The 17,029-nt window shown below is 43.7% G+C and overlaps 1 protein-coding gene across 18 annotated transcripts in view; it reads left to right on the top strand.

Moving 5' to 3' along the window:
- The window catches only part of DNM1 (dynamin 1), a 166,107-nt gene that overhangs the window by 72,051 nt on the left and 77,027 nt on the right, over window positions 1-17,029 (top strand). For all 18 annotated transcript variants that reach the window (XM_069748080.1, XM_069748073.1, XM_069748084.1 and 15 more), the window contains exon 2: window positions 16,158-16,231. In XM_069748080.1, coding sequence (XP_069604181.1) covers window positions 16,158-16,231 — 74 coding nt within the window. The remainder of the gene's footprint in view (window positions 1-16,157; window positions 16,232-17,029) is intronic.

The raw sequence follows: 17,029 nt of genomic DNA on the forward strand, positions 1-17,029 counted from the left end.
GATTCCAGGATGACCAGCCAACACCGAACAATGAAGTTCAGAGATAAGTTTATTAGTCCACCTATCAGGGACGAACAGTTTCTCTGCTGGACAACGATCAGGTTTATTCGCCTGAAATTTTTGCAGCACCCGCCGCAAATCAGGGGAGATGGCAGACACAATGACTCCTTCCTTGAGGATACCCGCTGGCTCAGATAAACCCGGAGAGTCGGGCACAAAACTCCTAGACAGAGCATCCGCCTTCACATTTTTAGAGCCCGGAAGGTACGAAATCACAAAGTCGAAGCGGGCAAAAAATAACGACCAACGGGCCTGTCTAGGATTCAAGCGCTTGGCAGACTCGAGATAAGTCAAGTTCTTATGATCAGTCAATACCACCACGCGATGCTTAGCTCCTTCAAGCCAATGACGCCACTCCTCGAATGCCCACTTCATGGCCAGCAACTCTCGATTGCCCACATCATAATTACGCTCAGCGGGCGAAAACTTCCTGGAAAAGAAAGCACATGGTTTCATCACTGAGCAATCAGAACCTCTCTGTAACAAAACCGCCCCTGCTCCAATCTCAGAAGCATCAACCTCGACCTGGATCGGAAGAGAAACATCTGGCTGACACAACACAGGGGCAGAACAAAAACGACGCTTCAACTCCTGAAAAGCTTCCACAGCAGCAGAAGACCAATTAACCAAATCAGCACCCTTCTTGGTCAAATCGGTCAATGGTTTGGCAATGCTAGAAAAATTACAGATGAAGCGACGATAAAAATTAGCAAAGCCCAGGAACTTTTGCAGACTTTTCAGAGATGTCGGCTGAATCCAATCCTGGATGGCTTGGACCTTAACTGGATCCATCTCGATAGTAGAAGGGGTAAAGATGAACCCCAAAAATGAAACTTTCTGCACACCGAAGAGACACTTTGATCCCTTCACAAACAAAGAGTTAGCACGCAGGACCTGAAAAACCATTCTGACCTGCTTCACATGAGACTCCCAATCATCTGAGAAGATCAAAATGTCATCCAAGTAAACAATCAGGAATTTATCCAGATACTCACGGAAGATGTCATGCATAAAAGACTGAAACACAGATGGAGCATTGGCAAGTCCGAACGGCATCACTAGATACTCAAAATGACCCTCGGGCGTATTGAATGCAGTTTTCCATTCATCTCCTTGCCTGATTCTCACCAGATTATACGCACCACGAAGATCTATCTTAGTGAACCAACTAGCCCCCTTAATCCGAGCAAACAAGTCAGATAACAATGGCAAGGGATACTGAAATTTAACAGTGATCTTATTAAGAAGGCGGTAATCAATACACGGTCTCAGCGAACCATCCTTCTTGGCTACAAAGAAGAACCCTGCTCCCAGTGGTGATGACGATGGGCGAATATGTCCCTTCTCCAGGGATTCCTTCACATAACTGCGCATAGCGGCGTGTTCGGGCACGGATAAATTAAATAATCGACCTTTAGGGAATTTACTACCAGGAATCAAATTGATAGCACAATCACAATCCCTATGCGGAGGTAGAGCATCGGACTTGGGCTCTTCAAATACATCCTGATAATCAGACAAGAACTCTGGGACCTCAGAAGGGGTGGATGACGAAATCGACAAAAATGGAACATCACCATGTACCCCCTGACAACCCCAGCTGGATACCGACATGGAATTCCAATCCAATACTGGATTATGGGTTTGTAGCCATGGCAACCCCAACACGACCACATCATGCAGATTATGCAACACCAGAAAGCGAATAACTTCCTGATGTGCAGGAGCCATGCACATGGTCAGCTGGGCCCAGTATTGAGGTTTATTCTTGGCCAAAGGTGTAGCATCAATTCCTCTCAATGGAATAGGACACTGCAAAGGCTCCAAGAAAAACCCACAACGTTTAGCATAATACAAATCCATCAGATTCAGGGCAGCGCCCGAATCCACAAACGCCATGACAGAAAACGACGACAAAGAGCATATCAAGGTAATGGACAGAAGGAATTTGGACTGTACAGTACCAATGATGGCAGACCTAGCGGACCGCTTAGTGCGCTTAGGACAATCAGAAATAGCATGAGTGGAATCACCACAGTAGAAACACAGACCATTCAGACGTCTGTATTCCTGCCGTTCAACTCTAGTCATAGTCCTATCGCACTGCATAGGCTCAGGTTTAACCTCAGGCAGTACCGTCAAATGGTGCACAGATTTACGCTCGCGCAAGCGTCGACCGATCTGAATGGCAAAAGACAAAGACTCATTCAAACCAGCAGGCATAGGAAATCCCACCATGACATCCTTAAGAGCCTCAGAGAGACCCTTTCTGAACAAAGCTGCCAGCGCAGATTCATTCCACTGAGTGAGTACTGACCATTTCCTAAATTTCTGACAATATACTTCTATATCATCCTGACCCTGGCACAAAGCCAGCAAATTTTTCTCAGCCTGATCCACTGAATTAGGCTCATCGTACAGCATTCTGAGCGCCAGGAAAAACGCATCGACACTACTCAATGCAGGGTCTCCTGGCGCAAGAGAAAATGCCCAGTCTTGAGGGTCGCCGCGCAAAAAAGAAATAATAATCAAAACCTGTTGAATAGGATTACCAGAAGAATGAGGTTTCAAGGCCAGAAATAGCTTACAATTATTTTTGAAACTTAGAAACTTAGTTCTATCTCCAAAAAACAAATCAGGAATAGGAATTCTTGGTTCTAACATAGATTTCTGATCAATAGTATCTTGAATTTTTTGTACATTTATAACGAGATTATCCATTGAAGAGCACAGACCCTGAATATCCATGTCCACACCTGTGTCCAGAATCACCCAAATGTCTAGGGGAAAAAAAAAAAAAGTGAACACAGAGCAGAAAAAAAAAAAAATGATGTCAGAACTTTTTCTTTCCCTCTATTGAGAATCATTAGTTGGCTCCTTGTACTGTTATGTCTGCTAATGACAGGTGTTATGAAGGCAATCCAGAAACACAGTGTGCTTAGCGATCAGAGCGCACACAGTGATCTGACAAATACCCAAAAATACAAGAACGAGCTCTGAGACGTGGAAACTCTGTAGACTGCACACCTGATCCTATCCTAAACACAACTAAAAGCGGCTGTGGATTGCGCCTAACAACTACCTAGGCAACTCGGCACAGCCTAAGAAACTAGCTAGCCTGAAGATAGAAAAATAGGCCTGACTTGCCCCAGAGAAATTCCCCAAAGGAAAAGGCAGCCCTGTTATGGCTGGCAATCAGGCAACACAGCGTGCAGTAATCAGCGCACATACAGAGATCTGGCAATAACCAAAAACAATAGGACGAGCTCTGAGACGTGGAATCTCTGTAGACTGCAGTACCTGATCTATCCTCACACAACTATAAGCAGCAGTGGATTGCGCCTAACAACTACCTATGCAACTCGGCACTGCCTGAGGAGCTGACTAGCCTGAAGATAGAAATACAAGCCTGACTTACCTCAGAGAAATACCCCAAAGGAATAGGCAGCCCCCCACATATAATGACTGTTAGCAAGATGAAAAGACAAACGTAGGAATGAAATAGATTCAGCAAAGTGAGGCCCGATATTCTAGACAGAGCGAGGATAGCAAAGAGAACTATGCAGTCTACAAAAAACCCTAAAACGAAAACCACGCAAAGGGGCAAAAAGACCCACCGTGCCGAACTAACAGCACGGCGGTGCACCCCTCTGCTTCTCAGAGCTTCCAGCAAAAGACAATAGCAAGCTGGACAGAAAAAAACAGAAAACAAACTAGAAGCACTTATCTAGCAGAGCAGCAGGCCCAAGGAAAGATGCAGTAGCTCAGATCCAACACTGGAACATTGACAAGGAGCAAGGAAGACAGACTCAGGTGGAGCTAAATAGCAAGGCAGCCAACGAGCTCACCAAAACACCTGAGGGAGGAAGCCCAGAGACTGCAATACCACTTGTGACCACAGAAGTGAACTCAGCCACAGAATTCACAACAGTACCCCCCCCTTGAGGAGGGGTCACCGAACCCTCACCAGAACCCCCAGGCCGACCAGGATGAGCCACATGAAAGGCACGAACAAGATCTGGGGCATGGACATCAGAGGCAAAAACCCAGGAATTATCTTCCTGAGCATAACCCTTCCATTTGACCAGATACTGGAGTTTCTGTCTAGAGACACGAGAATCCAAAATCTTCTCCACAATATACTCCAATTCCCCCTCCACCAAAACAGGGGCAGGAGGCTCCACAGATGGAACCATAGGTGCCACGTATCTCCTCAACAACGACCTATGGAATACATTATGTATGGAAAAGGAGTCTGGGAGGGTCAGGCTCAAAGACACCGGATTGAGAATCTCAGAAATCCTATACGGACCAATAAAACGAGGTTTAAATTTAGGAGAGGAAACCTTCATAGGAATATGACGAGAAGATAACCAAACCAAATCCCCAACACGAAGTCGGGGTCCCACACGGCGTCTGCGATTAGCGAAAAGCTGAGCCTTCTCCTGGGACAAGGTCAAATTGTCCACTACCTGAGTCCAGATCTGCTGCAACCTGTCCACCACAGAATCCACACCAGGACAGTCCGAAGACTCAACCTGTCCTGAAGAGAAACGAGGATGGAACCCAGAATTGCAGAAAAATGGAGAGACCAAGGTAGCCGAGCTGGCCCGATTATTAAGGGCGAACTCAGCCAACGGCAAAAATGACACCCAATCATCCTGGTCAGCGGAAACAAAACATCTCAGATATGTTTCCAAGGTCTGATTGGTTCGTTCGGTCTGGCCATTAGTCTGAGGATGGAAGGCCGAGGAGAAAGATAGGTCAATGCCCATCCTACCACAAAAGGCTCGCCAGAACCTCGAGACAAACTGGGAACCTCTGTCAGAAACAATATTCTCAGGAATGCCATGTAAACGAACCACATGCTGGAAGAACAAAGGCACCAAATCAGAGGAGGAAGGCAATTTAACCAAGGGCACCAGATGGACCATTTTAGAAAAGCGATCACAGACCACCCAAATGACCGACATTTTTTGAGAAACGGGAAGGTCAGAAATGAAATCCATCGAAATATGTGTCCAAGGCCTCTTCGGGACCGGCAAGGGCAAAAGCAACCCACTGGCACGTGAACAGCAGGGCTTAGCCCTAGCACAAATTCCACAGGACTGCACAAAAGCACGCACATCCCGTGACAGAGATGGCCACCAGAAGGATCTAGCAACCAACTCCCTGGTACCAAAGATTCCTGGATGACCGGCCAGCACCGAACAATGAAGTTCAGAGATAACTTTACTAGTCCACCTATCAGGGACGAACAGTTTCTCGGCCGGACAACGATCAGGTTTATTAGCCTGAAATTTCTGCAACACTCTCCGCAAATCAGGGGAGATGGCAGACACAATGACTCCTTCCTTGAGGATACTCGCCGGCTCAGATAACCCCGGAGAGTCGGGCACAAAACTCCTAGACAGAGCATCCGCCTTCACATTTTTAGAGCCCGGAAGGTATGAAATCACAAAATCAAAACGAGCAAAAAATAACGACCAACGGGCCTGTCTAGGATTCAAGCGCTTGGCAGACTCGAGATAAGTCAAGTTCTTATGATCAGTCAATACCACCACGCGATGCTTAGCACCCTCAAGCCAATGACGCCACTCCTCGAATGCCCACTTCATGGCCAGCAACTCTCGGTTGCCCACATCATAATTACGCTCAGCAGCAGAAAATTTCCTGGAAAAGAAAGCACATGGTTTGAACACTGAGCAACCAGAACCTCTCTGTGACAAAACCGCCCCTGCACCAATCTCAGAAGCATCAACCTCGACCTGGAACGGAAGAGAAACATCAGGTTGACACAACACAGGGGCACAGCAAAAACGACGCTTCAACTCCTGAAAAGCTTCCACGGCAGCAGAAGACCAATTAACCAAATCAGCACCCTTCTTGGTCAAATCGGTCAATGGTCTGGCAATGCTAGAAAAATTACAGATGAAGCGACGATAAAAATTAGCAAAGCCCAGGAATTTCTGCAGACTTTTTAGAGATGTCGGCTGAGTCCAATCCTGGATGGCCTGAACCTTAACCGGATCCATCTCGATAGTAGAAGGGGAAAAGATGAACCCCAAAAATGAAACTTTCTGCACACCGAAGAGACACTTTGATCCCTTCACGAACAAGGAATTAGCACGCAGTACCTGGAAAACCATTCTGACTTGCTTCACATGAGACTCCCAATCATCTGAGAAGATCAAAATGTCATCCAAGTAAACAATCAAGAATTTATCCAGATACTCACGGAAAATGTCATGCATAAAAGACTGAAAAACAGATGGAGCATTGGCAAGTCCGAACGGCATCACCAGATACTCAAAATGACCCTCGGGCGTATTAAATGCCGTTTTCCATTCATCTCCCTGCCTGATTCTCACCAGATTATACGCACCACGAAGATCAATCTTAGTAAACCAACTAGCCCCCTTAATCCGAGCAAACAAGTCAGAAATCAATGGCAAGGGATACTGAAACTTAACAGTGATCTTATTAAGAAGGCGGTAATCAATACACGGTCTTAGCGAACCATCCTTCTTGGCTACAAAAAAGAACCCTGCTCCCAATGGTGACGACGATGGGCGAATATGTCCCTTCTCCAGGGACTCCTTCACATAACTGCGCATAGCGGTGTGTTCAGGTACGGACAAATTAAATAAACGACCCTTAGGGAATTTACTACCAGGAATCAAATCGATAGCACAATCACAATTCCTATGCGGAGGTAGGGCATCAGACTTGGACTCTTCAAATACATCCTGAAAGTCCGACAAGAACTCTGGGATGTCAGAAGGAATGGATGACGAAATAGACAAAAATGGAACATCACCATGTACTCCCTGACAACCCCAGCTGGTTACCGACATAGAGTTCCAATCCAATACTGGATTATGGGTTTGTAGCCATGGCAACCCCAACACGACCACATCATGCAAATTATGCAGTACCAGAAAGCGAATAACTTCCTGATGTGCAGGAGCCATGCACATGGTCAGCTGGGCCCAGTACTGAGGCTTATTCTTGGCCAAAGGTGTAGCATCAATTCCTCTCAACGGAATAGGACACCGCAAAGGCTCCAAGAAAAATCCACAACGTTTAGCATAATCCAAATCCATCAGATTCAGGGCAGCGCCTGAATCCACAAACGCCATGACAGAATACGATGACAAAGAGCACATTAAGGTAATGGACAAAAGGAATTTGGACTGTACAGTACCAATAACGGCAGAGCTATCGAACCGCCTAGTGCGTTTAGGACAATTAGAAATAGCATGAGTAGAATCACCACAATAGAAACACAGTCTGTTCAGACGTCTGTGTTCTTGCCGTTCTACTTTAGTCATAGTCCTGTCGCACTGCATAGGCTCAGGTTTACTCTCAGGCAGTACCGCCAGATGGTGCACAGATTTACGCTCGCGCAAGCGACGACCGATCTGAATGGCCAAGGACATAGACTCATTCAAACCAGCAGGCATAGGAAATCCCACCATTACATCCTTAAGAGCTTCAGAGAGACCCTTTCTGAACAAAGCCGCTAGTGCAGATTCATTCCACAGAGTGAGTACTGACCATTTCCTAAATTTCTGACAATATACTTCTACATCATCCTGACCCTGGCATAAAGCCAGCAGATTTTTCTCAGCCTGATCCACTGAATTAGGCTCATCGTAAAGCAATCCGAGCGCCAGGAAAAATGCATCAACATTACTCAATGCAGAATCTCCTGGTGCAAGAGAAAACGCCCAGTCCTGTGGGTCGCCGCGCAAAAAAGAAATAATAATCAAAACCTGTTGAATAGGATTACCAGAAGAATGAGGTTTCAAGGCCAAAAATAGCTTACAATTATTTCTGAAGCTCAGGAACTTAGTTCTGTCACCAAAAAACAAATCAGGAATCGGAATTCTTGGTTCTAGCATCGATTTCTGATCAATAGTATCTTGAATCTTTTGTACATTTACAACGAGATTATCCATTGAGGAGCACAGAGCCTGAATATCCATGTCCACAACTGTGTCCTGAAGCACTCTAATGTCTAGGGGAAAAAAAAGACTGAAGACAGAGCTAAGAAAAAAAAATGATGTCAGGATTTCTTTTTTCCCTCTATTGGGAATCATTGGTGTGGCTCCTTGTACTGTTATGGCTGGCAATCAGGCAACACAGCGTGCAGTAATCAGCGCACATACAGAGATCTGGCAATAACCAAAAACAATAGGACGAGCTCTGAGACGTGGAATCTCTGTAGACTGCAGTACCTGATCTATCCTCACACAACTATAAGCAGCAGTGGATTGCGCCTAACAACTACCTATGCAACTCGGCACTGCCTGAGGAGCTGACTAGCCTGAAGATAGAAATACAAGCCTGACTTACCTCAGAGAAATACCCCAAAGGAATAGGCAGCCCCCCACATATAATGACTGTTAGCAAGATGAAAAGACAAACGTAGGAATGAAATAGATTCAGCAAAGTGAGGCCCGATATTCTAGACAGAGCGAGGATAGCAAAGAGAACTATGCAGTCTACAAAAAACCCTAAAACGAAAACCACGCAAAGGGGCAAAAAGACCCACCGTGCCGAACTAACAGCACGGCGGTGCACCCCTCTGCTTCTCAGAGCTTCCAGCAAAAGACAATAGCAAGCTGGACAGAAAAAAACAGAAAACAAACTAGAAGCACTTATCTAGCAGAGCAGCAGGCCCAAGGAAAGATGCAGTAGCTCAGATCCAACACTGGAACATTGACAAGGAGCAAGGAAGACAGACTCAGGTGGAGCTAAATAGCAAGGCAGCCAACGAGCTCACCAAAACACCTGAGGGAGGAAGCCCAGAGACTGCAATACCACTTGTGACCACAGAAGTGAACTCAGCCACAGAATTCACAACACAGCCCCCCCACATATAATGACTGTGAGTAAGATGAAAAGACAAAACGTAGGGATGAAATAGATTCAGCAAAGTGGGGCCCGATATTCTAGGACAGAGCGAGGACAGTAAAGCGAACTTTGCAGTCTACAAAAAACCCTAAAGCAAAACCACGCAAAGGGGCAAAAAAAACCCACCGTGCCGAACTAACGGCACGGCGGTACACCCTTTGCGTCTCAGAGCTTCCAGCAAAACAAAAGACAAGCTGGACAGAAAAAAAGCAACAAAAAAGCAAAAAGCACTTAGCTATACAGAGCAGCAGGTCACAGGAACAATCAGGAGAAGCTCAGATCCAACACTGAAACATTGACAAGGAGCAAGGATAGCAGCATCAGGCGGAGTTAAGTAATGAAGCAGTTAACGAGCTCACCAGAACACCTGAGGGAGGAAGCTCAGAAGCTGCAGTACCACTTGTGACCACAGGAGTGAATTCAGCCACAGAATTCACAACACATGACCTTACATTTATCCCCATTAAAGCTCATTTGCCATTTATCAGCCCAAGCTTCTAGTTTACATAAATCATCCTGCAATATAAAATTGTCCTCCTCTGTATTGATTACCCTGCAGAGTTTAGTGTCATCTGCAAATATTGAAATTCTACTCTGAATGCCCCCTACAAGGTCATTAATAAATATGTTAAAAAGAAGAGGGCCCAATACGGACCCCTGTGGTACCCCACTGCTAACCGCTACCCAGTCTGAGTATGCTCCATTAATAACCACCCTTTGTTTCCTATCCCTGAGCCAGCTCTCAACCCACTTGCACATATTTTCCCCTATCCATATTATTCTCATTTTATGTATCAACCTTTTGTGTGGCACCGTATCAAAAGCTTTTGAAAAGTCCATATACACTACATCCACTGGGTTCCCTTGGTCCAGTCCGGAACTTACCTCTTCATAGAAACTGATCAAATTAGTCTGACATGAACGGTCCCTAGTAAACCCGTGCTGATACTGGGTCATGAGGTCATTCCTCTTCAGATACTCCAGTATAGCGTGAAAAGCAGTGACACAGAAAAGCACAACCATCATTATTTAACCCAATAAAATCATTTTTATTAAACAATTGAAAACATACATCATTAAAAATAAGACAAAAAAAACCAGGTATCTCAAATGTGAGGGACCTATGAACTACTCAACTCATAAAGCACAAAGCATGTATTTATACAACAGTTAGCTTCAATCTACTCAGCTGGGCGCTGGAATCAAATTACCCTCTTAGGTATCCGTGGTATTGACTACAAAAAATCCACATTATAATAGGGTATTACCCGCCCATGTCTGCTACATGTAAAGTAAGATAAACACAACTGCGACAATAACCTCCAAAACAACAAAAAAGTGCTGTTCTCCTAATTGGATGAACTAAGTATTGATATATTGCCGGGCGGCATTAAAAAAACACAATACTTACTGCTGAGTGTAAGGAAGAGTGTCCGGTCCCTCTACCCCGACGCGCGTTTCGTCCACACTTCAGGGGCCATGGTATGACCAGAAGTCTGCGTTTTGGACATCAACATCAAAATATTGATCATTGAAAGAAAATAATGGGATGAACATTGAAGATCTGTCAGAGGATTGTTATAGAGCTCGGCATTCTTTATTTATCAATTTTTCATTTTATTTTTATTTATTTATTTATTCTTATTTTTATATTTATCTGTTAATTTTTTTTTTAAATTATTTTCATTTTTTATTATTACTATATAAGTTTTCAATCTGTTTATTTTCATTGATTTTCACAATTTGTTAAATCTATTGTAAATTTCACAAAATGTATAACCAATCAATTAATATGTATAAGAATTGTATAATTATAAAGAAATGAGAATGTTTATTATTATTATTTATTTATGCCACTGTGTATTAATGATGAGTTTATCATATATGAAATTGTACACTTGATATTAATATGGGTAGTATAGATTATTTTATGAAGTAAAAATTAATATGTATCTTATTTATAAATAGGGAGTTATGCATACTTAGCACATGCCACTTTAATAATTTACCGGCTTGATATTTAATTATGCCTGGAAGTAATTATTAATAATAATTATAGTATATAGCACAGGTCACTTTAAAAGTATAGTTTACACTGGTAATCATGTGTAGCAGCTTGTTAAAAAATAGGGCACATAGCACAGGTCACTTTAGCAATTTATTAGCACTTTATATATTGTCTTATCCTCTAAATAGTAGTCCCGTTCAGATTCGCTGCCCTAATAGTGCGCGCTGTTTTGGATCCTCCCGGCCATAGACCCGGATCTCCTCGGCTATTAGAGCAAGCGTGCAGGCATGAAAGCCGTTACTATGGCTTCATGGATGCGTCGCTGCTCGCTGTCCGAGGGTGATGAGTCATCTTCTAGATGGCGGGGGAACGGTCCGGCGCGCCGATTACATCAGGCAGCGAAGTCCCACATGATCCAGCTGACTTTCAGGTTATTGGCCGTAGCGCAGGATATAAGTCCGTCTTTCCCTCTGCCCTACACGAAACGCGCGTCGGGGTAGAGGGACCGGACACTTTTCCTTACACTCAGCAGTAAGTATTGTGTTATTTTTACTGCCGCCCGGCAATATATCAATATTTAGTTCATCCAATTAGGAGAACAACACTTAGGCCGGTGTCACACTAGCGTATTGCATCCGATGCAAGAGCATCGGATGCGATATGCTAATGACCCTCGGCTCCTGCTCGCAGCAGAGCAGGAGCCGAGTGTCATCCGTCTGTGCTCCGATTCTCTCGCACAGGGAGGATCGGAGCACAGCTGCGGAGGAGGCGGAGAAATGAATTTCTCCATCTCCTCCATTGCTGGGGTCCGCTTATAGCGCACATCACTCGGATGTTATCCGAGTGGTGTGCGCTGTCTCACTCGCACCCATAGGCTTATATGGGTGCGAGTGAGCAGCGAGTTTTCCTCGGTCCGAGACAATCGCAGCATGCTGCGATTGTCTCGGACCGAGAAAAATGGCCGACAAAAAGTCGGCTGCTGGGAGCGGCCCCATAACTTAATATTGGTCCGAGTGCAATGCGATTTTTTATCGCATTGCACTCGGCCGTTTTAAACGTCAGTGTGACGCCGGCCTTAGAATTTTGGAGGTTATTGTCGCAGCGGTGGTTATCTTACTTTACATGTAGCAGACATGGGCGGGTAATACCCTATTATAATGTGGATTTTTTGTAGTCAATACCACGGATACCTAAGAGGGTGATTTGATTCCAGCGCCCAGCTGAGTAGATTGAAGCTAACTGTTTTATAAATACATGCTTTGTGCTTTATGAGTTGAGTAGTTCATAGGTCCCTCACATTTCAGATACCTTTTTTTTTGTCTTATTTTTAATGATGTATGTTTTCAATTGTTTAATAAAAATGATTTTATTGGGTTAAATAATGATGGTTGTGCTTTTCTGTGTCACTACTGGTTCACAGTTATATGTGATATGGACGGAATGGATAGATAGCTTATAGCACAAATTATAGTTGGATCAAATCTTGGATAAACCATATATACTATATAAATTATTTTTGTCACATATACAAATTATTCAGATAGTTTTAAATTATGAACGTGTAATATATGCACACATCACTGCATAGGTGCACATATATATGTATATATATATATATATATATATATATATATAAAATCTTTTTAGTCAGATGTTCTGTGTAGAAATTCTTTTTCCTTTTGTCTGTTTTTATATATTTTTTTAACTATTTTTTGTAATATTTCCAAGTACGTGCACATTTAGTGCCATGTTTTGCCAAATATAATAAAAGCCTATTTTATACTTTAGACATATATATTGTATTGTGGTTATTCTTTATCTCTCAAATTTAATTTTAAGTATGTATTTGATTTTCCATACGACGGTAATTTTTTAGTTTAAATGCACACAGGAACAAAGACCTTAATTTTTTAAGACATGTCCTGTGGTCTGATGAAACTAAAATTTAACTTTTTGGGCATAATGACCGTCGTTATGTTTTGAGGAAAAAGGGAGAAGCTTAGAAGCTTAAGAACACCATCCCAACTGTGAAACATAGAGGTGGCCGCATCATGTTGTGGGGTTGTTTTGCTGCAGGAGGAACTGGTGCACTTCACAAAATAGATGGCATCATGAGAAAAGAACATTATGTGGCGATACTGAAGCAACATCTCAACACATCAGCCAGGAAGTTAAAGCTTGGGCGGAAATGGGTCTTACAAATGGACAATGACCTGAAGTATACTGCCAAAATGGTAACAAAGTGGCTTCAGGATAACAATGTCAATGTTTTGGAGCTGCCATCACAAAGCCCTGATCTCAATCCTACTGACAATTTATGAGCAAAGCTGAAAAGGCCGGTGCGAGCAAGGCGACCTACAAACCTGGATCAGTTACACCAATTTTGTCAGGAGGAAAGGGCCCAAATTCTGACCAACTATTGTGAGAAGCTTGTGGAAGGTTTACTCTGATTTCATGTCAGATATTGAGAAAAACATGCAGATGTGTCTTTTTATATAGTGCATGGAAACTTCTGGTTTCAACTGTATATATTACCCCAATGTACTATGCAATTATTACATTAAACCCCTTGGTGCCAAGAATAGTTTTACCTTTATGGCACAGTGATAAAGTATTTTGATAAACATATAAAATATTCTAAAGCTTTATTTATTTATTTATTTTTTGAAGGAGAGGGGATTTTGTTTTTGGGCTTTGTTTTTTTTCTTCAGATAGTTCTCCAAAATGTGTAATGATTTAGGCAGGGCTCATAATTTATATGTTAAAAAACCTTGATAAATGATACAATTCTGGTTGCATATGGTCACCACTGGGGGGAGCTAGCTGGAAATGGGTTTATACACCTGTATGCAGTGAGATCTCCCTAGTGGCTGCTGAAGATAACCAATAAGACAAACAAAGAGTCCCCATTTGCCATGGGCTCCAAAGCAGTGGTGTTCCTTGTTTCCATGGTTTTTACATCACTGACGCAATATATGTACATATATATACATACATACATATCTATATATATAATTGTCTAAGGGTTTTTCCGTCTGTCTGTCTGTCTGTCTGTCTGTCTGTCCTGGAAATCCCGCGTCTCTGATTGGTCGAGGCCGCCAGGCCTCGACCAATCAGCAACGGGCACAGCGACGATGATGTCATAAAGGACGTAGACATCCCGAGTCTCTGATTGGTCGAGGCCGCCAGGCCTCGACCAATCAGCAACGGGCACAGCGACGATGATGTCATAATGGTTGCCATGGCGACGATGATGTAATAAAGGTTGCCTCGACCAATCAGCGACGGGCACAGTCTGCCGCGGATTCTGGAATCATCATTGTCCATATACTACGGGGACATGCATATTCTAGAATACCCGATGCGTTAGAATCGGGCCACAATCTAGTATATATATATCTATATATATAATTGCCTAAGGGTTTTTCCGTCTGTCTGTCTGTCTGTCTGTCTGTCTGTCCTGGAAATCCCGCGTCTCTGATTGGTCGAGGCCACCAGGCCTCGACCAATCAGCGACGGGCACAGCATGGCAACGATGATGTCATAAAGGTTGCCTCGACCAATCAGCGACGGGCACAGTCTGCTGCGAATTCGCCTCGACCAATCAGCGACGGGCACAGTATCGACGTAGATGTCATAATGGTTGCCATGGCGACGATGATCATAAAGGTTGCCTCGACCAATCAGCGACGGGCACAGTCTGCCGCAAATTCTGGAATCATCATTGTCCATATACTAGGGGACATGCATATTCTAGAATACCCGATGCGTTAGAATCGGGCCACAATCTAGTATATATATATATATATATATCCTATATGCGAGGCACTGTAAAATATTCAGACCCCTAGGCAATTAAAAATATGGAGACCCCTCTTTTCCAGCCTGTTACTGACAGTCTCCTTCCACAGTCTTGCATTGCCTTTTTCTGTGCTCTAATCCGGCTTTACCTTAGGTGCAGATTGATGCTGCGCACAGCAAGATTACTTTACCAGAAAGCCTGGGATTATACAGTCACCATCCTTGCTCATCTTTGTGAGGTCACAGGTTAAAGGGAACAGCACCTTAACAAGATATTCTTTTATAACTGCTTCTCATCATATAGCAGCTAAAATAGTCTGCGTGTCATATAATCTATTGAATATATGGCGCAATTCCTCATTTCCCCTGTGGGGGAGCTGCAGGGAAATTGTACACATACTACTGAGATTTACCACAGAAGGAAACACATAATGTAAATGCCCCTGTTCTCCTGAATCCGGTATAGTTTTTCTTTTGTTCCTGCTCCTCTCCATTGCAGAGATATGGCCACCACTTCCCTGTATATGAATTTAGTCTTTTTAATGTAACTGGGTGTGGTCCTGGTGAAGACGCCCACAGGGAAGCCTTGAGGACCACACCCAGTTCTTTTCCAAGACTAGATTGATATACAAGGAAGAAAAGGCCATATCTCAAGATCAGAGAGGTGCAGGAAAAAAATAAAAATAATGCCGGATTCAGTAGAACAGCGGCATTTACTCTAAGTATACAAAAATCCATATTTATGCCAAGTAAAAAGTCCCCTTTAAGGAGTCTTTTTTGGGCTGTTTCTACGCAACAGATCCTCCAACATGGAGTACCATGACTTGACTGTGTCACCCATGTTGTTATACTCCAAAAAGGAAGATGATCACTGTCCTTACAGATGCAGCAGAGAATTCAAAGCAGTTTGACTAGATTTTCTCCACCTGACCCTTACTTCTTGGTATATGGAGATGATATAATTCTGCATAGGAGCTGCATACACATTGCGGTAGGCTATTTCTATTGAACACCATTGCAAAATTTTCAATTTTTTTTACATACAGTGAAGCAATAAAAATGACTACAAGCGTGCACATAGCATCTATTGCGTTTTTTTTTTCTGTCTGCAACACACATCATTCACATTCCCGGTTGGTGAGCTGAAAGCAATAAATTATTGAGTGGGCTGTGTGAGTAGTCAGGGCACCGGTACAATACGATTAACTCCTGAGTTATAGAGTAAGGTGCAGATGGTAAAGATGTGATCACTATCCTATTTTAAAGCGGTATTCATTATTTGAACAAGCAGTGCAGCAATGTAAAATATGGGGGAGGGATAATAAAAAAAACTATTACCTGGATTACAAATCACTTTCTATTTCAGGGATTTTCTGCCCCGTGGATCTGGAATTGTCACCCGTAGACCACTTGTTCTGCAGCTGGTAAACAGCCCTACAGGTGAGAAAAATAAAAGCAGAAATGATTGGACCATCGGTAAGATTGACTCAGTAGCTGTGGTCCTCCACGAACTATGCTGCCAGTTCTCATCATCTCCTTCTCACGTTTGTCCCATCTGCACCCTAGTTCTTTTTCATTCGCGTGGCTGGTTCCTCATGTGCATGTGTGGCTCCTTTTAAAAACTGGAGCATGTATATTAAAGGGTTATCCCCAAAATCACAGGATATCCAAAGAATGGGATAAAACTTTCTGGGGTTCCAACCTCTGGGAGATCCATTGATGCCAATGAAACATCCACCAGGGCCTAGGGGTGCTCGGTACCAGGTCCGGTACTTAAAGGGATATGTCACGGTGGCGGAGACCCGGTCCGTGGCCCTGGGCGCCCATGTTAAGGGAAAAGTCTTTAAAGGAGTTATGAATAAAGTTTGTGTTCGTGACGCCACCTTTGGTTCTCAGTCAGAGGTGACCGACGCTGCTTAAAGGGGTCCACTGGGGTGATGTTATGGCAGCTAAGATGGTATGGCTTCCCACAAGTGAAGCGGGGTCCCCAGGGCTCCCGGTGTAGTGAGGTCAGATGATAGATGGTATAGAAAGAAACATAGGACACAGGGATGCAATCTCTTTACCTTTTACTGTAGGTTCAGGCAGCCACAGTCCAGGGTACCGAATCACAGGTGTTGATGGTCCAGCCGGCTTGGATGTGAATTTGGAATCCCCCTAACCAGGTGGAGTCAGAAGCCTTCCTTCTAGGGCTGTGGTGTAGTCCCTTGCTGCCTTAGGCCTCACACAAAGTCCTCA

This window comes from Ranitomeya imitator, chromosome 2 (genome assembly GCF_032444005.1).
Source record: "Ranitomeya imitator isolate aRanImi1 chromosome 2, aRanImi1.pri, whole genome shotgun sequence".
Lineage (NCBI taxonomy): Eukaryota > Metazoa > Chordata > Amphibia > Anura > Dendrobatidae > Ranitomeya > Ranitomeya imitator.